Genomic DNA, 24,365 nt, shown 5'->3' with positions numbered 1-24,365 from the left:
TAAAACATTTACAGCCTTTTATAGCCTACTTTGTCGTACGACGATATCAATGTGGCGAAAATGGCCGATCTACACGTTCTCAACGCGTCACCACCACAGCGTGTTGTAACACTGTAGATCAGATATTTTGGCCACGCGACCTATACCTCAGAGGATATTGGAATTCATCCCATTGCACCGGGCCGGCTTTGACAGCTCAGCTGTGTTGACTGTTGATCGAGACAGAGCCTCTGTGATAGAGAGCTGCTACTTTGAATCAACAGGGATGTCTCAGTCAGATGGGGAAGCACCCTATGATCCGACAGACCATTGCTCCGAAGGAGCATTGGTCCGAGGTGCGCTGGGGGTCGGGAGAGGGTGGGTGGTTAGGTTTAGGTGTCTGCCCCGGGGGAGGTTAGGGTTAGGGTGAGGGTTTGAGGTAGCTTGTCGATCGGACCAATGGACCGTCGGCATATTGACGCGGACCCAGTCCAGTATTAGAGATAGGAATAGCAAAACATATTTTTTTTATTTTGATAGTTAATTGCCCCACAATATGAATACACTGATGTGTTTTGCTTTGTTGGTAACTGCATAATCACAATATTACACTCGAGGGTGTGATTATTGGTTCTTGAGTGATGCTTGCCACATGACCGCCGTGCCAATAATCACGGTAAAGCACACCCTTGAGTGTAATATTACGTAATTCAGATCCTTCCCCAATCCCCTTCAGATCCTTCCCCAATCCCCATCTACAGACAGTTTTACAAATATGTACTTAATCTAATCTAACAACTATAAGATATTTTACGGGTGTCTCCCGGCTTGGCATCAAATCAAATGTTCAGTTACCTTGGAAGTTGGTAGGTGGCTCTTTTTTTGTTTTACCCTTTTTTTCCCCTCCAATTCTGGGTCCTTCCTTTCCACTCACTAAGCACTAAGAGAGTCTGTGACATGCATATTAATCATATACAAATGACTTGTTGCAGGTCCCAGGAATTGTCTTTATTTGGTGTAAATGACCTGAACAATAACTTACTGAGGGGGAAACGGCACGCTCGGAAGAGCGGCGCCCGGGCGAAGAGGAAAAACTCACTGAAAAGCGTCTGGGGGCTTTTTATGCAATATCTCTGACTGATAATGTACAATCACACTCCACTTACATTGTTTGGTGCGGTCCGTCGGGATGCCAGCATCTCAGCTCATTGTGTTTATTCTCCTCTATAAATGGGAGTTAATTGCCACGGGGTCCAGGAAGCAGTCACAGCTACGTGATAGGCTCTGGAGCGTGCCGCCATGTGGTGCCAAGCATTCGCTCAGACAATTACTCTCAATTCTCACTGATGAGGAGAGTAATGGGAGGTGGGGACCTTGACACTGCAAACTGTTTCGTACATACAGATCAGCTGCTTCCTGTAAATGCAGGACATGTAATTTCCATCATCCATCGCACTGCGGGTGGCGGTAATGTGCTTTTGTTTGGGGATAATTATAATTGTTTATTTTACTATACCGCATGCTATTGGCAGGATTGGTAAAGGCAAGATATTTTAAGGTCAGGCTGTAGCTTACGCCATTAATCAAAGTGGATTGTGTAAAACAACGGCATCAATAACTTACAGTCTGACATTCACTTTTGACTTAAATCTTGCCAGTGTGCGTGAGTCAGACTCATACATCACTGTATCCGTTATGCACACCACAAATGCTACTGCTGCCACGGGTTTGCGTACAGTATCTAGCTACAGGTTAGCATGTCCGAGGCAATGTACAAGTGCATAGCTACATGCTCTACCTCTGTAGGAACCATAATGTACAATGTATACATCCATTACCTCCACACACAATGGCCCCGGCCCCCCTTGTGTACAGGTATTTCGATAAGCGTTCCTGACAAGACGGCTCATTTCCCCTTGGGCCACGCTGGCTGAGCGAGCCCAGGAGTTCATCACGGCAGATGGCTGGTAATTGGAACGGATGTGTGCAGATGCCGCAGCGCAGTGGAATGGATTCATCACATCGGGCCCCATTAAATTAACTGATAGAGGGACTGTTTGCTTGTAGGGTAATTAGGCAGAAATGTGTTTTCATTGTTCTCATCATCCAACAATTGATGTAATAGGGGTGGTCCGGCCTCGGGAGAAGGAGCCCGCTCTCTGCTTGGGCTAGGACCTAGCCGCTAGTGGTTAATGGCTGTGTGCTTCTGTGGGTTGCTTCTGTGGGCTGCTCCCTTAGTCCTTCACTACTATGCAGTTAAGCACTTATTTATTCACATATTTTACATACAATTTAGATATATATATTTTAAATTGTTTCGCCCCAAATTTTGGACTCCAGGGATAAATGTGTTAAGGGCGGAAAGATGCTTAGTTTTGTGTCTGTATGTGTTCATTGGAAGTGTGTGTATTGTGAAAGAACAGGACAAAGCTTATCCATCTGTGTGTACATTACTAGTATGTTGTCATGCTTTTAGAGGGAGCAGCAAAGTATTGGCTAATGTGATTGCTGTAGCTTTCACATGGCGGCTCACTCCAGTCCAGCTAGCTACTCTATTAATACCAGCGAACAACTGTTGGAACACTGCTGTCCATTTTCATCCCCCTGAGCCCAGCACTTAATTGCAGCTCCTACAATCTACTGTCCACACAGTGGACAGTCAGGCAGCATCCAGGTGCTTCCACTCAATCTGTGCCTCCAGTCGTGAGGGAGTAATTTCTATACCACTCAACAGCACTCAGTTGAATCTGTGGTGCAAGTGCTACAGTTAAAGGACCACTTCACCACTTTTCAACTTTCAACTTCTTCCTATAATTGGTCCTAACTAATGTTCATGATAAAATACCACAATCTTTTCCTACTCATGCAGTCTGTGTCTCATAGGAAGGCTGTGGGCAGTTCAGATGGTGAATCCAAGATAATAGATTTTGGGGGGATGAACTTGAGCTTCTTGGCAAGTTTAGACGCTTACATTAAGTTTGTTTGTATAAGTTCCAGAGCAACAAACCTTGGCGCTTTACCAACAACAAATATATATAACCTCTGGAGGCCAGAGGTTATATATACAGTATGCACCATACTGTATGCAGCATTTCTAGGCTTTTAGAAACTTGATGAATAAATCATGCTCCTTCTTTCAACGTCGCCACACCGGAATATGTCTTGGCTAATGGGAAACACGGCTTTAACTCGCCTCATTACAGAGGCTGTTTCAAAGCAAGAAAGCAAAGCAAAACAAGCAACCCGTTATTCAAAGTTGAAGCGAACCCTGTGTCACGCCATCCATCATTCACAGCCCACATAATGTAAAACATTATGTAAAGTGTTGCGCGCCAGGGAGACAAAACATCTTGATCTGTGGCTCAGAAGAGCAGGATGAGGAGAGTGAGAGAGCCGGCTCATCAAACTTTTAGTGATGACAATGCTAACCCTCTCAGGCCCTCCTCTTCCTCTGAGAGAGAGAGAGAGTGCAGAGAGAGAGAGAGAATATATGTGTGTGTGTGTGTGTGTGTGTGTGTGTGTGTGTGTGTGTGTGTGTGTGTGTGCTCGCACATTTTGTGTTTGAGTGTAATATATAGCATAATGTGTTAGTTTGTGTTTGTGTATCTGTGTGCACGTTGGGGTGTGTGTTTGACGTGTGTGTGCAGCATGCGTATGTGTATGTGTAGGGCTTGCGTTCACGTACAACTTTGTAACAGAGAAAGTGAGAAAAGGCTTGTCTATTTAAGCCTTCTGTTCCAGAGGAATACAGTGCTGAGGCAGCTCTTTTTGCCTGTTTGCAGCCCCCTCTCCCCCCTCTTCCATCCCATCTCCAGTGTGCATGGCACAGAACAAAGTGACTTGACATCACGGATAAAGCCAGGCGGCATCGGCTGTACGTCGTACATGCAGAAGAAGCTGTCCCTTCGTAAAAAATAGCACAGACAAAATGTCCGATGTGAGTCACCCGTGAAGGAATGTTGAAAGATGTAGGCTATCCCCTTTCATGTATTTTTGTCCCTTGTTTTTCTGCTGCTGTGCGTGTGTGTGATTTCAATGCTGAAATATAGATAACTTCAAAAAAGTGGCTGTTAAAGTATGCTTGGTTGCATGAATTTCTGAGTGGAGTGAACCTTTTTTATAGTACTTTCTTCATACACAGCAAGTCCATTTGGTTAAATGTATACACTGAGTTAGAGCACATTAGCACTCAGGATTTCACTGTTTACTGTCATATTTACAGAATTGTGGGAGTGATCTTTGTTGATCCCATGGAGCTTCACCGATGGCTGATGGCTGTGGTTCTTCACAATGAGCGCTCAGGGGTAGCTGTGGTTAATTGCCTTGCTCAGGGACACTTTGACACGTAGACACGGGGCTCGCCGGGAGGCGAACCGATGACTTTATGATTACCACTAAGCTACGGTCGCCCCTAGAAACCCTTTATTTCCACTTTAGAGCACCTTTCTGACGGGAAATGTGATGGACGTGCTGTTGTTGAAGGTGTGGTCCGTGGTGAAGAGGAACCCCCCCGTGCCCCTTCATCATACTTATGATGACTTACCGATAAGGATGAGCATGCAGACCAGCAGCGCTATGAGAGCTCCGGGGCTGAGAGCAGCACTCATCACGTAGGCTGTAGCGTTGCAGGATTGAATGGCTCCATCTGTAGTGCAAAGAGAGAGAGAGAAAAAGAAGCACTCCATTTGTATTCAAAAAGCGGCCCTTGAATCTCACTAATGCTAATCTACCGCTGTGTTTTACCACGTTTTGACACCAGTTATTTATTTTTACATTGCCAGTGTAAACTCAATCATACCCCAATGTAGACCTGTAGTATAATACCCATATAAACATGACTGATAATCCCAATCAAGGTCAGATCTTAATCACAGTAAGCAAGCTAGAGACACAGTTGTACAGTGCATTACTCACACCATTATGCCAATTGGCAATGGAAATGTCTTATAGTGCTCCAGGAAAATAATTCACTTTTGGATTGAAAAGGTCAAACGTAAAGGTCACATTGAACGTAAAGGTAAACATTGAGGACAGATGCGGAGATCTCACAATTGTATAGGATTAGTTAGAGGATGTATGCACTCGACTGCAAGACTGCAAGTGCAATGGCTTTAGTTTCAGCATGTAAACTCCATAATCAGATTTTGTCCGATTTTTTGCTTGTTTGTTTGTTTGTTGTATTTAAAACAGCATCATATTCAGGAAAGAATATACATAAAAAAGCCACTGTACACGTATAGTAGAATCTCGATCACCAATGGATTATGCTGTAAACTTAAGCATTCAGGAATATAATATTAGTAGTTAGTTGCAATTACACACCACAGGTATAAGCACTTTAAATTACTTATTGGTGTAGTGTAAACCAATGATTTACTGTCATTTGAGTGTTATGTGTTCACATGTAAGAGATGCAGTTAAGACTTAACTGACTTGACTTAGTCCTCTTTGCCCCCTTGGGAGCATAGGGCATCCACCATGGATCTCCACGTCACTCGAGATGAGAGCCAACTCGGTGCCGTAAGGGTTGGCCAAAAAATAGCCGGCCCATAAACTCACGATGCATAATCCGTCGTGACGTGTTGTGAACTTTTAGATAAGCTATTTCTGGTGCATGACACTCAGCAGAAGAACGTAACTTAGTATAAATGGCGGTTAACTCACCGCGGTCGCAGCCACATATGCGAATGGTCAGCGTGCCTGTGGAGCTGAGGGAGGGAGGCCCACTGTCCACCACCAGTATGGGCAGGAAGTAGACGTTCTGCTCATGGCGGTTGAAACCTGAACGCTTGGTGCGGATACCAGCCGTGTTGTCTGGCATGGTGGGGGCGGAGGAAAGGTGACAAATAGATGGGAAGAGAGAGAGAGAGAGAGAGAGATCAGAACTGCAGCCTCACGCCCAATCTTCCGCCGTAGTCTGAAAACCCACCTCTTCATACTCATCGTGGCCCGTAGCACTTGCCCTAGCCCCGACGACCTTACAGGCATATGCAAAAGCTCGATTTATGTAACTTAGATTGCATTTCATACAGACTTATAGCATTTTATGTAGACGGTACTAAAATAGCATTTCATGTGCATACGCATAACCTGGGCCCTGTTAACGATTCCCCATTAATTTTCCTCATAGACTTTTCAAAAAGTCTTTATTTAAAGACCTTATAAGCCAACTCGAGTTGTGACAAATCATGACAACAAACACAATTTTTTGGGCCGAGCAAAAAAAAAGCGGCAGGTTACAACACTTTTTTTGTTGTTTTTCTTCTTTGTATTTGTTTCGTCCAAAATATTGTGTTTGTTGTCATGATTTGTCACAACTCGAGTTGGCTTTGTCTGCGGTGTAACCTTTTTGAAATGTCTATGGGAAAAATAGCCAACTCGGGAAAAAAATGGGAATCATTTCCTGGGCCTGGCGTCGTCATGGTAGGGGGCGGGACTGCAGTGCTCTATATAGTAGTACTATAGTATTATTTTTTTTATTTTTTTTGCAACTGAGTAGCTGGAAAATGGAAATGAAGAGTTTACATACATAGTACACATAGTACATGCATAAACTTTCCTTAATGAATATTTCTGGTTTCAGTATTAATTTATGATATACTTTCTCTAATGTTTCTCTCATTTTTGCAGTCAGTTTGTATTGGGGGTGGGAAGGGGGGCGGGGTGCGCGAGACATGGCCAAAGCATTTCCGGGGGTCCCCAGCCAAAAACGTTGAGAACCCCTGATATAGAGTAGTCATCTACTGCACGTTTACGCTCTTCTCTATATATATCTTTTAACTGCAATGATGAGCTGCACAACCAACAATTTCACAATTTTGTAATGTGATGTGACAATAAAGATTGATTCAGATTCTGAATGTATAAATGAAACAAAAGACAGACACTGCAAGATGGAGGTTTTCAAGAACAACCGTCGTTATTTAAATGTACAGCCTTTCCCAAATGAAGTCCTATTATTACTGCAAGCAAGACAGTGTGGGCCTGGGCCAGGGCTCAATGGTCCAGGCACCGTGGCTGGTAATCCAGTCTGGCAGTGTGCCGCGGGCTCGACTCCCGATCCCGACGGCCTTTACTGCATGTCTTCCCCCCCATCTCCCTCCCCATTTCCTGTCTGTCTGTCCCTCCATAAAAAATATAAAATAAAGGCGAAAGCCAAAAATAAATAAAAATAAATAAAGCAAGACAGTGTGTAACTGAACGCTTCTAGCCTCGGCTCACATCCTCACTTAGTCCACTTTCAGCATCCAGACATCCAGAACATCGATCTTAGCGGCTATTACTAAGTCGCCGCTACCTCGCGATTACAATATTAACAGTTTTAATGCCGGTCCATTAACTTGTGTAAGTCGTGTTCATGAGTCAAAGTGTTAACGCTTTGGATGACTTACGGCAGCCAAATTAGCTTTGGCCGATTTAGCTTGTGTTTCATTTTGGGGTGAATTTTGGGGTCTTCAGAGAAAAACATCTGGCTGCATGGCTGCGGCAGGTAAGGGACTACAGACTGAATCAATTCTAACAGTAAATCAGTTCAAGGTATTGTATAATTGGGTCCCTGATTGGATGAGAGGATGTTGTGTTTGCTGTGTGATAATAAATAGATATATTTTTGTAGTCCTTGTCATCGCTGGAGCGGAATAGTTTTTGTTTTGTTCACTGCACGGCAACTCGAATAAACAAACATGAACAGGACAAATAATCCAACATAAAAGCAGTTAGGACCACTCCATCTGGGGGGAGCTGCCTGGCACAGCCTAGGCATTGTCACACTCAGGGTTGAATCATTCCAACAGCAAAGTGAATTGGCTGCGTGGTGTTAACATCCACCGGGTAATCAAAAATACAAGAGGAAGCGTCACTGTTTGAAATTAAACTTCAGCAGTTTGTGTGTGCATACATTACGCACCCTCCCCATAGACAAATGTAATTCAGCATATACGGGAGGAGGATTTAGAGGATAATAGTCAGAGCAGCTTCTGTGGATATACTCAGATAAGGGATACAAAGCAATCCATCTCCCGGAACATATATCACTGTCATTCTTGCCATCCACAAGCACTTCTCTGGCACGTGTGGTGTTACCGTTTATGCAGGGGAACTTGTGCTGAGTGCAACTCCCATGACGTTGTCCTTTTGACTTTTACACAGTGGTCTCGTCCATCAGTCTCTCTATCTATCTCAGACGAGACTCCCTCTTGTCTTACACTTCATTGACACTACATGATCCGAGGATGTCGCTCGCTGAAAATAGCTGATCTGCAAGCTCACAGCGTGTCGCAACACTGTCATTTGACAAAGCATAAATTAGGCTTAAGACGGACTATAGGTCAGATTCAGGCATTTTGGCTTGACTATTTCCAGCGACTCCACTAAACTTAGCCTTAGTCAACACACAAACAAGTTTGATTTAAACAGTTTTGGACTAAAAAGATCAATAATGGAAAAGAAAATATCTCCTTTAAATCATGCATTTAAAGCATCCTTTTAAAGGAAGAGTAAAGATCCCCACACACCGAGCGTGTTTTTCGGATTTTTAGCGGCGTTTCTCCATCGGTTTTCCGAAAAACGCGTCCAGTGTGCAACCACCTCTAGTGATATGTTTTTTTTTGTTGGTTAAAACCAGGGGGGAAGTCAGACGGATATTTTGTGAAGCCACTAAGGAAATGAAAGTTCATATAATGGCCTGTTGTGGCGCTGTCATTGGGCTAAAAAAAACCCATAGCCCCATAGAAGTCCATGTATTTGGGCCCAACTTCACCTAGACTGTATTACCTTAACTCTTAGACTGCCACCATTTATTGATAAATTAGGACCTAATTCACGCCAGCATTTTTTTAATTTGAGCTTTTATTTTGAAAAGCCACATTTTGCCTCAACCGGAAGTTGTCTTATTCCTGCCAGCTTTATGTTGCCATGACAACCTTTGTTTACATGATCGCGTCATTGCCCGTACACTTTAGCCCTCCACAACGTCGGCTCGTGCCGTCAAAGAAACGCTGTTTTGACCAAAAATGCCATCTGGGACAAGGAATAGGAGATACAGGCGATTGAAAGAAACGGATAGAATGGATTCTTATGGCGACGAAGATCTAAGATGAACGATCCAATGCTGTGCTAACAACACAGCTAGCTAACCGGCTAACGTAAGTAGCATTATGGCTCGATCGATCAAATGCACTATAAAACAACAATTGCCGAAGGGCTACGGCAATGGCGGCAAGTGTTAATATCAAAATTAGGCTTCAATTGCCGAAGACTTTCGGCAATCGCGGCAAGGGGGTTAATAAACATGGTCATGAATACTTTTTTTTTTTAATACAGTCACTAGTTTAAAGTCTCATTTCTAATGTCATAATATTCTTTTTGGAAAATTATGGTCCCATTTATTAAAATTACCATAAAGTCGCGCATGTTCTGAGGGGCGTGGCTACCGTTACAGTCTATGAACGGGATCCCCCACCCACTCGAGTCAAAATAAAAACCAACGAAGAAGAAGGGGGAAGTCCCGCCTCGTTGTCTGGGCCAGCCAATGGGCCAGCTGGCCTGAACTGGGCCAAAACGGATCTAGAAAGATGGCGACTTCCATTGCAAGGACTGACAGGCTTCATTTTACGTTCACGTTAGACCCGCGGAAAGGCTTTGTCCATATTTTTTACAGTCTATGGTTAAAACAAGTTTTTTGTTAAAAGGTTAAATCACTATATTCTGATAGTAATCATTACTATCAGAATTTCAGCCAATCAGGAGAGAGCAGCTATTTATGAGCTTAATTTTTCATAATGGTCCAGTTCCAAATTTGTCTGCTCAGCACTTACAATTCCACTTGTTTAATCTGTATCCTGACTGCGTACTCTACCCTGATTAGATAAAATTGGTATCCCGGTTTCAGTTTCGGTTTCTGAAAATGCATTTTCTGTTTAATAAAAAAGCTGGAGAGACATGGAGACTCCTGTTACACTGTATACAGCAATGAGTACTATTACAATATAGAGCTTTTTAACGCTCATGTTAATCAAAGAAAATCACTTCCATTTCAAGGGTGAAACGTCACATTGTCAAGATAATTGAATTGACATTATGTTTGTCACGGGTTTCTCTGTAAAAGGTGAGAAACATTGCTGTTGCCGGGAGACACAACAAACACAATCCAAACAATTGCCAACATGGGGAGGTCTTTAACTTTTTTGTCCCCGTATGTCAAGGCACGGAGACATGGATGTGATGTGAGGCCGTGATAGGGAGAACACGACAGTGACAGATTGAGTGTGACAGGTTGACAAATGTAGAGAAGACACTGGAGTGGAAAATAGGGAGGTGGGAGGATAAAGGTCTGTGCTGCGCTCTGCCTGTCTCTGTGAAGATATACTGTACATACAGTATACAATACATGCAGTATGCCGTATGTTGTAGGGAGAGAGAGGGAGGGAGAGAGTTAACCCTAACTCAAATTAAAGGTGAATTCTGGATTAAGGGTTTTCTTACCTTAATCTGATTTTATTACAGTACATCCAATAACAGATGGTGAAAAGTTACACGACAACATCGAGAGCACAGCGCAGCTCTGAACGTGCACGCTGGGTCTTAAAAAAAAGCCCAAACCACACTAGTAGCCTGGACTGTTTGGGACTAAACAGTTTTAAAGGTCAACCACACTAATAAAACTCATTGCAACTCAATGAGTTGCATTGGTGTGGATGGCTCAAATATATATCTTTTTTTTCTACACATGTCTTTCATAATGACACACAGTCACACAGTCACACACAACACACACACTCGCGCACACACTTCCAGCGATGTGTCATTCCAAGAGAGAGACAGAGAGAGAGAGAGAGAGAGAGAGACAGTGAGAGAGAGAGAGAGAGAGAGAGAGAGAGAGAGAGAGAGAGAGAGACAAAGAGACAGTGAGAAAGAGAGAGAGAGAGAGAGAGAGACAGGGACACAGACAAAGAGATACAGAGAGAGAGAGTGAGAGAGAGATGGAGACTTTGTGTCGTGTGTGTGTGTGTGTGTGTGTGTGTGTGTGTGTGTGTGTGTGTGTGTGCGTGCCTGCCTGCCTGCCTACGTGCGTGCGTGCGTACATGTGTGCATGCGTACACATGTGCCTGTCCGAGTGTCTGTGTGTCTGTATGGTGTTTGCTTTGCGAGTGAGCATTTTGTCCATGCACTCTTGGGCTTTCAGCACAATTGTGCAGATACACGTGCATGCATGAGAGCGAGGAGCCAAAGCAGCCTCCGCATGGTGACATTTCCTTCGCCATGCAGGTCCACTCCCCTGACATTCTCCCGCTGTCACATCAATCTTGATTTAGCCGTGCGTCACATTCACTATAGGTACACATCTCCAAGCAGGCGTCCGCAAACATCCAATCCAACTTGGCTCTAAAGGCACAATGTTTTTTTTTAAACAGTACACAGAGGCGGCCAGGCGGGCAAAGTGTATGTCCAAATAAAGTTGCAGCAGTATGAGGGATCTGTTGTAGCCTTACATTATGCAGTTGCATCAAAAACAGCCCGGGTTAGGGTTACAGAAAACAAAACAAAAAAACATGTTTAATTCCTTATTATATTTGAGGCAATTATGAAAGTATTATTAAAGTAGGGAGTAGGCTATAATAGTGTATTGAATTTGTAGAAAACTAAATATTTGCCCTACACATATCTTTAATCATTAATTATTGTATAGTACGATTCATATACACTGACACGAAACAAGACAGGAACGCCCAAAAACGTCACATCCGTTTTTTTACCCTGGGCAGAATTTTCTATGGCTGCCAATGCAACTTTTTCCAATCCTTAATCACATACGGACAAACATCTATGCCGATAATATCTAACTTGCGGAGGTAACGTGGGCAACAGATCTTTCAACGTATGGCATTGCAAATACGTTTGATAATCGATACTCTGCGCAATATTGTTTTGGAAATGCCGCAAATTGCATTGCAGTGAACGAGAGCAAATCACAACTTACCCTGGGGGTGGTGACTCCGCCCTGAATACGCATTTTCGTGTCAGTGTATACAATTCTCAGGGAATACATTTACAGATAATCACGTCGCTTGAATATGTTAATTTCCCCCCCCTCCCCCCCCCCCAAGAGTGTTATAGTCTAGAGCTGAAGAGTAACAGTTGAATGTTATTTAAAATGTTTGTCTTTAACACTTAGAATGCTGAAAGCGTTTTTATACGCTTTATTATACCCACCCGTGATATGCGCATAACGTTTTTATACGTTTTATGGTCCAAAAAACGTTTTTTTATTGATTACTATAGTTCAACTATATTTGCGCCCGGACAACTCATAATGTAACACCGATCGGCTCTAAAAAGAGTTAAAACCCCCCCCTGCTGAAAAGAGGTGTTGGTCTGAGAAGCGTCTGGCACCGCCTATTGGTTGGTCTATGCGAGGAGGCAGCCCCCATTACGACGTAATGGAGACGGCCGTCCGGCATAGACCAACGCAGATGTCAGGGGATCTAAAATGGATGGGTCCATGCTCTTGTGTGTGTGAATACACTCGATTCCCCCTCCCCTCCTGTTTCTACATGGTTTCTCCCGAGGGAGAATTGTGGGGGGGGGGTCTCTTCCTCTTGGATCGCATTGGCAGTTCCCCCCCCACTCCCCACTGCTTTCAACTGCAAGGCTTGCCTTGCACTCTCATTCTCGGAAAAAGATACAACGCGATTTGCTCTCTGCCCGTATATAAACCTGCAACGATCGGCATTTGATTTCATAACGTTTGCCAGACACATGGAGTTAGTCATGGACAGATTGCACATCATTATCGAGGGACCGCCATGATACGTTGGTCGCTGATCGCAAGCCATAGCGTCTTCGCCAGCAGACACTATCTATCGGCTGTGATTGTAACTGTTGCATTCATTATAATTTCAGTGATAAGACCGCAATGAAGACGTCTGGGACGTCATTGACCCGTTTGTAATGTATAACGAATACACACGTCTCATCCTAAACTGCGGAGGCCGTGGTGGATAAAGCTATTTTCCCTATAATTGTTGACGTACTGCTGCTGCTGCTTTGCTCGCATCCAACCATCCATCCCCCTTTCTCGTTGTTTTTTTTTTCCAAACACGTTGACGTGCTGCTTCTGCTGCTGCCGCATCCATCCACGATCGTCGTTGGTTTTTATGTCCAGACATAATCCTCACCGATCCAGTCTCGCGTCTCACCTTATAGAGACGCGAGACTGGATCGATGAGGTTAGTGGTATGTCTGGACATGTTTGGAGTGGCACACGACGATCGACAATAATGTTGATTATGCAAGATCATTTCCTCAAAGCCTAGTTGCCCCCCCCCCCCTGTTACTGCGATTGTAGCTCGAATCACAGAATGAGCGTAGGGAGAGGGCACATATGGGGCTACGATTGAGGCTGATTTATATTTTCTAACAACTTAGGAGAGAGACTGACCACGATGCAGGCAGAAGAAAGTTTCCAAGTCCGTTTTATGATCAGATATGTGCATCAAGACTCTCTGCTTTCATAAGAAAAAAACTAATACTGTAATTGCGAATGCAATGAGCACTTACTATGAGACCTAGCAGATCACGTCTGTCTGTCTGTCTGTGTGTATGTGTGTGTGTGTGTGTGTGTCTGTCTGTCCCGCTTACTGTATATGTGGACCTGGCCCTTTTGTGCCCATATATGGAGCTGAGTGATTTGTGAGTCATGGTGACATGAGTGTGATGGCGTGGTCCTGCTTTGGGGACTCCTTATATGGTTATGGCTGAGTCATGGTGACATGAGTGTGATGGCGTCTTTTGTGACCATATATGGAGCTGGCGTGGTCCAAGCACTAACTATGACACCCTGCAGATCATGTCTGTAATTTATTCTAATTGTTATTGCAATTTACGATCTGCGTTCGCTTTCCGCGTTCGCGCGTCTTACTCGTAATAATAAAAATCACACCCCTGTGAAGTGAGCAGTGCAATGTTGTGAAGTGAGCAGTGCAACATTGCACTGCTCACTTCACTGGGGTGTGATTTCTATTATTATTACAGTATTAGTATTTTTCTTATGAAAGCAGAGAGTATTCTGTTTCATACGGTATATAGTATGTACATGTCGCTATAGGCCTTATTTTGTGAATATTTAGTTGTTAGGTCCATGCTTTCTCTAAAATTATCTTTTTCAGAGAGAACTTTAGAGATGGCATGGGCCTGAAGAACTATTATTCACAAAATAAGGCCTATAGCGACATGTACATACTATATACCGTATGAAACAGTAGACTCTCTGCTTTCATAAGAAAAATACTAATACTGTAATAATAATAAAAATCACACCCCTGTGAAGTGAGCAGTGCAATTGCACTGCTCACTTCACAGGGGTGTGATTTTTCTGGGTGGTATTTTTCTTATGAAAGCAGAGAGTCTACTGTTTCATACGGTATATAGTATGTACATGTCGCTATAGGCCTTATTTTGTGAATAATAGTTATTCGGGTCCATGCCTTCTCTAAAGTTCTCTGGTGGGCGCAAGCTGCATTCAATAGCCAATTAGTGACAAACTGTACATGGGATCAATGTGTATTTGTTTTCCTCCTAAAAGTAGACATTCAGGGCTTTCATTCAGTGTATAGTATGTATATGATATTATTTGTGTTCATTTTTATATCTGTCTGTCAACTTCAAGCCTCCATATCTCTGTTTTTTTTCACGAGCAGCGTGCAGGCAAAAGAAGGTGTTAGAAAAAGGTCAATATCTCCAGAATGGAAGATGGTAGAATCATATTTTTTTTTTTTTAATTAGTGGACAAGTTGGGCTTTCTTTTGATTTATGCGGTGTGATTCTCGCTATAAGAGGCCCCTCGCTGTGGGCCCCCCAAAAAGTTCAAAAAGCCCATGTTAACCCCTTAGCACCAGTAATCCTCAGTTCGCTAGAACCTGTAGCAGTCTAAGTGTTAACTATGTGGAGTAGAACGAGAACGAGAGCCTAAATTAAAATGCCTAACCCTAAATAACCCTAACCCTAACCCATAATTCCCATGCGCTGGACAAGCACCGGGGAGTCAGTCTCCCTTTCTCCAACATCATGCAGGCATGATCATTAGTAGGCAAATCACTCTGTGAGAAGTGAAATGTGTGGAGTCTCCAGAACGGACATTTTCGCTTCTGAACCCCTTGTTGCTTTTCCCTGTGTGTCACTCACGATGATTTGGCTTTTAACACGCAGTCTCAGTTTCTCTCTCTCTCTCTCTCTCTCTCTCTCTCTCTCTCTCTCTCTCTCTCTCTCTCTCTCTCTCTCTCCAGCATGCATGTGCGCGCTGCTGCGCAATGTCTGTGACCGTGAGACTGTGACACAATAATAATATATATAGCATAATAGGCCTAATATAACACTTTTCCTCTATCTGTGACTGTGATCAGCTCCTCACACACACATAACTCCTCTCTCGTGCATGCACGCCTGCTCAATCTCAGCAACTGTTTGGGTAAATGTCTTTTTTTTCCCCGATCCCAATGGAAATATTGCTTAGCAGGACGTACCGATGCGGGATGGTGCGGGGCTAAATGGGACTTACTCTTTTGTTGTGGGCGGGAGCGGCGGACAGGAGGTCACCTTGGGCGGTCAAAAATAAAATCATTGCGGGCGCGGGCGGGATTGGTCTGAAATTCAATGAGAGCGGGCGGGAACGGATTCAATGAATCACTCCCGCGCAGGGCTCTAATGTGGAGTACCGAGTATGCAAAGATTGGGAATTTACTGCAACAGGGCCGGGAAAATGGTTACTAAGAATTTTAGTGGTCTTTAAATACTTCCCTGTGATGATGTAAACTTTCTGAAACACCAAAATTCTGCACAGCAACCATATCCGCCATGTTAGGCTACTACTTGCCAAGAAAAAAATATTCACAAACGCTATATTTGGCTCAATAGTTTCCCCTTTAGTTATTCACTTGACCTTTGACTTTAACTCTCGTCTTGGTTCCCTGGGAGCTAAATGGTGGTAAGTTAGTGCAACTCCATGTTAACCCATTCCTCTACAGTCAGTATGACCTTATGGTGAAATGTCAGTGAAATAAAACAGTGCTTACCATTATGTAGTGTAGTCGGCTACTGTGTACTGTTTAGTTGCTCTTATTTTATAATTTTACTGCTGCCTGCTCTTACAGCTGCATAGGTCTGTTGCTGTAACACAACAGCGTGGTTTCATGCCAGTGGCGAATCACTCACCATGCCCAACCTCATTCCACGTCTCTGCCAGTGACATTTGCCCTCTCACCTTTGACATCCCAGAGAGTGAAGTGTCGATTGCTGGAGGCTTCGGGGGCCAGGGTGAAATAGAAGCGATGTCCAGACTGGGGTTCATCTCTGTCCACCACGCTGATGGTGTGGATTACCTGGGTAGTGAGAGATGGAACACATAGAGAAGAGAAGAAGTGTCAGTAAGACACAGGTTTACCCCCCTGGCACCTGATGGAGGGGAAAGGAACTGGTCGGAATAATGTGTTCCTTCCACGCGCTACGTCCGGCCCCACAGGAAACTCTCCCCTGTCAGGTGAAAAGAAGCAGCTCATGCATAGATGGAAGCATGAGGTCAGTCCGCTGCCCTCCCCAGGTTGGCAGAGGAAGTGTAGCGCCCAGGCACCTGTACTCATATCCTTGACTCCATTGCACCGTTCAAAATCAAGCACGTAAAGCGTAAGTCAATTACCTGGGAAAATGAACAGACCAGGGACATTAAAAAACGTTGTAGAAAGGCGGAACGAAAATGGAAAAAAGACAAGTTAGTGTCCTCTCACGATAACCTCAGAGAGCTGATGCTCAATTATCAATTAGCCGTGAAGACTGCCAGAAGTGAGTACTTCTCCAAGTTAATTGCCTCCCACTCGCACAACTCCCGGATAATGTTTCAAGCCATTCAATCAGTCATTAACCCTCCCGCCAGTCAATCCCTAGAAGCCTCCTCAGAAATGTGTGAAGTGTTCCTCCAACACTTTGTGGCCAAAATAGAGGGAATTAGACAGCAGTTGCCTGCGGTACAGTCGACCCCTTGTGCCTGTCCAGTGCCACCCTCCCAACTCACCTCCTTCAACCCTATCACTGTAGAAACACTCATTAAAACTGTCACCCACATGAAATCATCATCATGCCCCCTAGATAAGATTCCCACCACTTTTTTGAAAGAGAACCTGCTGACAGTTGCCCCAAATATCATCTCTATTATCAACTGCTCCCTGTCTACTGGCATATTTCCAACTAATTTTAAAAATGCCCTAGTCCAACCTCTTTTAAAAAAAACGTCATTGGACCCCCTAGTTTTAAGCAATTTTAGGCCCATCTCCAAATTACCATTTTTATCAAAGATTTTAGAGAAAACTGTGTCCAACCAACTAATTACTTTTATGAATTTTAATTCCACATTTGAAACATTTCAGTCAGGTTTTAGGGCTTTACATAGCACAGAAACTGCGCTTTTAAAAGTTACCAACGATCTTCTTTTAAACGCAGATTCTGGTGACTGTTCAATTTTATTTCTTTTAGACCTTAGCTGTGCTTTTGACACCGTTGACCATGACATTCTAATTGAACGCCTCAGAAACCTGGTCGGCATAAAAGACACTGCACTTGAGTGGTTCCGATCCTATCTGACGGATAGGAGCTTCTCAGTAACTATTGGGGAGGCCTCCTCCTCTCAATCGCCTTTTAAATGTGGCGTGCCACAGGGATCGATCCTGGGTCCCTTGCTCTTCACTATTTATATGTTGCCAATTGGCAACATCATTAGGAGCCATAATATAAATTTCCACAGCTATGCCGATGATACACAACTGTACATCCCACTAAAACCTGGTACCACAGGTAATGTACAACGGCTACTGGCATGTCTCTCTGACATAAAAAAGTGGATGTCACAAAATGTCCTCAAACTAAATGACTCTAAATCAGAAATCATAATTTTCGGCCCACCACAGTCTACCCTCCCATTCCACTCTGAACTCGGCACTCTATCCACAAATATTACACACTCAGCCCGCAACCTGGGTGTTTTCTTTGACCCTGACATCTCCTTCAACACTCAAGTCACCAAAGTTGTCCAGTCCTGCTATTACCAGATTAGGAACATTGCTAAAATTAAATCATTTCTATCACATGCAGACCTAGAGACCGTCATTCACTCCTTCATATCCTCACGATTAGATTATTGCAACTCTGTCTATTCCGGCATGAGCAAAAAAAATATAGCACGCCTCCAAATGGTGCAGAACTCCGCAGCACGGCTACTCACAAACACAAGAAAACGTGAGCATATCACACCAATCCTGGCTACCCTACATTGGCTCCCTGTAAGTTTCAGAATCGACTTCAAAATCCTTTTAATCACCTTCAAAGCCCTACATGGACTAGCCCCCAGCTACATCACAGACATGCTAACACCCCACAGGCCGGTGCGCAGACTCAGATCTGCTGACGGTGCCCTTCTTGTCCCACCCAGAACTCACCTTGTCACCCGTGGTGGCCGGGCTTTTGCGGCACGCGCACCATCGCTCTGGAATGCCCTCCCCTTGGCTCTCAGGCAAGCCGAGACTGTGCCCGCTTTTAAACATCTTTTAAAAACACACCTGTATACCAAATGCTTTTCTTAATTTCAGTTTTATTTGTGTATATGTATGCAGGCATGTGTGTATGTATATGTATACATGTATATGTGTACGTATATATTTATTTAGCATTTCTTGCTGTTTGTTGTTATGTTTCTATGCTTTGTTATTTCTGTTGTTCTTGATGTTGTTTGCTATTGTTGTTTTTAACCTGTAAAGCACTTTGTAACTTTATGTTTGGAAAGGTGCTATATAAATAAAATTCATTCATTCATTCATTCATTACATTATTGACACTGGGTGGAAAAATGGGTTGCAAAATTGTGGGTAAAAATAAATAAAAAAGTAAGACACTGGTTGCCACTGGGGGGCAGTTGTAGACAAGTATTTTTTATCTATTATTTTCTGCACACTATAATATATTCACAAACACTATTTGGCTATTTGTATTATTATTGTCTCCACCAGGCCGAAGGCATGGGGGGAGAGTATGTTTTGCACTCCGTCTGCGTGTCCTTCCGTCCTTCTGTCCGTCCGTCCGTCCGTCCGTTATCAGCTAATCTCCGATCCATGCCAAACTTTGCACACACACTCCCTGGATGCCAACGACGAACTTCTGCCCCAGATATTCCTCAACGGCCTGTTATAGTGCCACCATGAGGCCGATTTAGGCAAAACACATTTCTGTACATTACTCGTACACATCCATACATCACACAATTCAGTATACACTATGTACATAGTCATGTGATCAACACGGAGCGGCACCATTTCCCATCTTCCATCCTGATTGGCTAAGATTGGCTTCCAAAGCTCACACGAATGGTCCGCTTAAAAGAAATGCCACAAATCACGAACACATTGTGCACATTTATACACGCACATTTACACTAGGCCGAGGACGACATGCCACAAATGTTTCCCCCAAATCAGCCTCACGGTGGCGCTATAACAGGCCAATTCCTGTTTTTAGCTTTAACTGCATCGATCTGTATACAACTTATGTATGCGCACTCCCTAGAGGCCATGGAAAAACATTGTCCCTGCATCCCTCCACATCTGCCGGTTATAGCGCCACCATGAGGCCGATTTCTGTAAAACACATTGCTTATGTTAGTCGCACAGATTTCATCCAAATCTCACGCAAATCGGTCCACATGATCTCTGTAGTCATGTGATCAAGACGACTCTGTTGGATTTCTGACCTGCCCTGGTGGGGACCTGTGCCGATGGGCACTTTATCTAGTTACTATATATTTTTTACCCGGCCATTTCACACTATGGCTATTTTGTGGTCCTTGGAATGGAAAACTTTGGGAAACACTGATAATAATATACAGTGCAACATAAATTAATACTTTAAAAAGAAAGACTCAACTTGAAAGTTTACAGTATGATTTATTAATATTTGTATAGTAAGAGGTTTTTGTCTGTGTCCTACAGTATACTCCTAATAACTTTTTTTTAATTGTCTCCACCAGGCCGAAGGCATGGGGAGAGAGTATGTTTTGCACTTGCATGTTTTGCACACACATCTGTGTGTGTCCGTCCGTCCGTCTGTCTGTTACCAGCTAATCTCCGGCACCGTTAACCCTGTTGATGCCAAATTTTGCACACACACTCCCTTGATGCCAACAATAAACCTCTGCCCCAAGTTTTCCTGAACGGCCTGTTATAGCGCCACCAGGAGGCAGACTTTTGAAAAACTTTTCTTTGGTATTACTCCTCCAGATTCTGTCCAAAAATCCCACAAATCGTTACACACTATCTCTATAGTCATGTGTTCAAGCCGGAACTGTCCGATATTTCATATCCCATCCTGTTATAGCGCCACCAACAGGTGGATTTTTGCAAAACACATTTTTGGAACAAAATACCTCAAATCATCCAATTGCCATCCAAGGCGTAATAAGAAATTCCACCCTTTTCACATTGGCCTATTATAGCGCCACCAGGAGGGCCCAACCTGACCTGCCCTGGTGGAGACCTGTGCCCCGAGGGGCACTTTATCTAGTTGACACCCATTCTATGGTCACACTTGAACAATAAGTTAAGGTTAATTTATTGTCCATTGTACAATGTTGTTTCTTCCTGGAAAAATGATTTGGCTTGAAAATAGAGTTCCTTTCGGCAAGCGACACCATTGCACAGAGTATAAATTAGGCTTGGCTAACCGTATAAAATAGCCTACAGTGTTATGTAAAACAATTTTCCATGGTTGATATACTGTGTCCTCATTCACTCTGTTTTTGCAGCCTCCCTTTGTGAATTTTACCTCTATTATGTGTTTGGCTTTACATGCTGCTTCCATATTGAGTTCTGCTTTTTACCCTCCAGCAGACATTCACTGGGAATATAATAATAACTACTAGCTGTTGTGGGCTGACAAGACTATTCCATTTCCAAATTAAGTCTAAATGACTTGAGGCCTAACCAGCCGATTCCTTTTTTTAATATATATTTTTTATCCCACGATTTTGTAACCCATTTTTCACCCCTGTGTCAATCATCTAATGTGATCCTGGGCTATACACACCCTCCACCAACCTAGTCCCCATATATGGGGGACAAGGGGAGAGCAACGGACTTGAACTCATGCTTCCTTCATGCCTGAGTGTCCAAGTTGCTCCTTTACACCTGACAGGGGGGCAGATTCCAACATTAACTCTCTCTCTCTCTAACCTCTCACCGCCCCTCTCCTACCAACTTGAACTTGCAGCCATTTGAACTCTACTACACTAGTGAAGAAAATATACTAAATGAATGTTAAATTAAATAAAAGATAAGGTTACACTTTCCACTTCAAGCACCGTCTCGATCTGATTGCACTGGCTATACCAGCGTGCTACCCGTGCGCTTGTCACATTCATAAACGTTGGGAGCAGCTGTCTAGGAACTGAAAGGTCCTGTTTCAATCCTGACTTCATGAAAAAGAGTCCTTGTGCAAGACATCAAACGGCCCTTACCGCTCCCGATGAACAGTGCCTTGCATGGTTGCCTCTGACATTGGTTTGTGAATGGGTGCAGAGACGAAAATGTATTTATAATCGTCATGGGGGCCCGCTAAATTGCGCCAACGGGCGCGGCACGACCTGGTGCGGTACAAACGGGACGAACCGAGGCAAATATATATATCCAGGTCTAAGGGCCGATTCATACTCCTATTTTACCGGTTTAGTGTCATAAATTTTCAGTAGCACCTCTCGCCTCAACAGAGGTGAGGATGACAATTCATCCACCCTCTCATCCCACCAGCCCTTTAGCAGCATCAGAGCACAAGCCAGCCATCAGATGTGTATGGATATACTCAACAGCTTAATGCAGTCAGGTACGTAGTCAACAAATACACTGTCCTCTGTACTCTGTAAAAAATATTATATGTACCCATTTAACAACAGTACTGTAGATAATGGTATTCTAGAGTTGCCATGACAACAGAGCAAGCAATGAGGTCAAACTTCAAAGTAAATCAACACAGCAGTGGACACAGTGATCATTAGTATGCTGCCAGAATGACAATCACTGAAAGCATAAGCTGTTGATCAACTGTGATCATTGCCAGTTGCAACACTAGCAAACAGCCAGCTATAATCTGATGATGACTAATATGTATTTGCTTGCTAGATGATCCTGCTTTCCTATCCATTCACAATAACATGTGAATGTTAAATTAGAGCCCTGGAAACACTCCAGGTTTTACTGTGTCCAATGTGGCACAAACAGACCAACACCAGCAGCAGTATTTGGTTCTGAGAAAGAAGGTGAGGTTCAATGACCACATTGACCATGGACAGGAGCAACTGACACTGTCCCACATAGTAACAAAAACTGCAAAAACTGTAGCCTATTTATTCATGACGCCAGCATCTTGACCGCATGTTGCCGACTTGCCGTCATATGCTACGATCACCACAAACCAAAACAAACAGGATTGCCAGATTTCACATAAACAAGCAATCATATCTACGAAACGACATACCCAACGCCATGGTTGCCAGATTTTCTGCTTAGAGCAAGCACAAGCAGTTAGGTTAACATAAGCAACTGGGCCTGACTGTCAAACCTTATTGTCCAATGTTGTTTTACGGCAGTGGTTGACAAACACTTCATAATGACCACACTATTAAATATAAGGTATTTAAAAAGTTAAATCTGACTTGCCTAAACATGCAGATATCCTGTTACAGTACAGTACACATACTATTTACCCTGGGTGTGCCTGATGTGCGGCCATCCGCTACTAGATGTGAAGGGCAGAATAAAGGATTAATAAAATAAATAAACAGAGCTGAAACGGGAAGTGGAGGCTGTGAAATACCGCAATTTCCTTCTTCCTATTTGCGACACATAGCGCTAGAAGTGAGCGGGCTGAAGGTCTGAAAATGTCTAGTTAGAAGACAAATGTAATTTGTCTGTTTGTTATCAGAGCCTGATCTCCCAGTAAATCTATCCTACAGTAGGCTGGCAGAAACATGGCCACGTCACCCTGAGTGACAGCTTAGACCACTCTGCCCATATGAGATGAGATGATGAGATATACTTTATTGTCCTACAAGGGGAAATTTGTCTTGGGCAAAAGTGCAGTAAGTAGTACATCAACGTTTTAAGAGGCAGACAGACAATACACAATAGCAGCATTGCACAACGTATAGTATCACAAGAGTATCACAAGAGAACAGTGCAAATTTGCAATCCGAGAAGGTACAGTATATGAATATAAAAAGTGCAAGAGTATTCACAAGGTAAAGTATCACAAGAGCATCACAAGGTAAGAACAATCAGTAACAGATGAAAGGTCAAGAAGTCCCTTCCCCACTAAGAGCTACGTGGCGGTTGTTCAGTAGAACAATTGAAGTGGGAAGGAAAGAAAGCTTGAAGCGGTTGCTCTTGCAACGGCATGCACATAATCCACATAGACAGACCGACTTCAAACTGTGCTACTATGAATCCGCATATATGAGACTGAACGACGTCAAACTGGGCTACTATGACTCAGACATTGTTGGTCGGATGAGTGGCGCTATGCGACGCGGTCCGAACTCTTCATCTGAGGACTAGATTGTTGTCAGGTGCCATATGCCATTAGTCCGACGGCCACATTGATCTGAGGGCTGGTATTATAACTAACTACTAGACCTAACCCTAATCTCCCTTTTTTTGGACTACTGGGACCAGGTGGGACGAGATCATTTCATGGCAGCGACGAATCGTTGCGACCTATTGTTGAATCGTTGCGACGTATTGTTTTACGCCATGGCATATTCTTCAATATGTCGCAGCGTAAACAATAATTCGCCGCAGCGTTAAGAATAAGTCGCGGCGTGAAGACTCGTTGTGACGTATTCTTTTACGCCATGGCTTATTTTTAAATACGTCGCAGCGTAATAGGAGTTATAGGCGTAATAGTTTAACTTTTTTTTTTTTTTTTTGCCTGCCGCGGTGCAGGTTATATATCCTAGTAGTACAATTCTCGAAATTAATGGAGTCCTCTGCTAGTGTAACGGTCAGCGCTCTCGCCCCTATAGTCAAGGCCCCGTGTAGGAGCCCGTTCGAATCTTGCAAATGGCAAACTTTTTTTTTTTAAATGTTTTTTTTTTTTTGCCTATATTGTGTATGTATACAGTGTGTGTGCGTGCGTGCGTATACAGTGTGCGTGCGTGCGTGTATGCGTGCGTGCGTGCGTATACAGTGTGTGTGTGTGTGTGTGTGCGTGCGTGCTTCATCGTATTTATTATTATTATTAATATGCAGGTACAGATGCATGCAGGTACAGATGGACAAACCAGGCAGTGCCAGTGGCTACGGATCCAA

The 24,365-nt window shown here is 43.6% G+C and overlaps 1 protein-coding gene across 1 annotated transcript in view; it reads right to left on the bottom strand.

Annotated features, from left to right (window-relative positions):
* The window catches only part of LOC308327094 (cadherin-22-like), a gene marked incomplete at both ends in the record, with an annotated part of 124,434 nt that overhangs the window by 1,640 nt on the left and 98,429 nt on the right, over positions 1-24,365 (bottom strand). The window contains 3 exons of the mRNA XM_080780239.1: positions 4,523-4,624; positions 5,644-5,793; positions 16,235-16,352. Coding sequence (XP_080636365.1) covers positions 4,523-4,624; positions 5,644-5,793; positions 16,235-16,352 — 370 coding nt within the window. The remainder of the gene's footprint in view (positions 1-4,522; positions 4,625-5,643; positions 5,794-16,234; positions 16,353-24,365) is intronic.

Source organism: Protomyctophum bolini (genome assembly GCF_963924005.1).
Source record: "Protomyctophum bolini genome assembly, chromosome: 2".
NCBI lineage: Eukaryota > Metazoa > Chordata > Actinopteri > Myctophiformes > Myctophidae > Protomyctophum > Protomyctophum bolini.
This window is presented reverse-complemented; position numbering and strand designations above follow the sequence as displayed.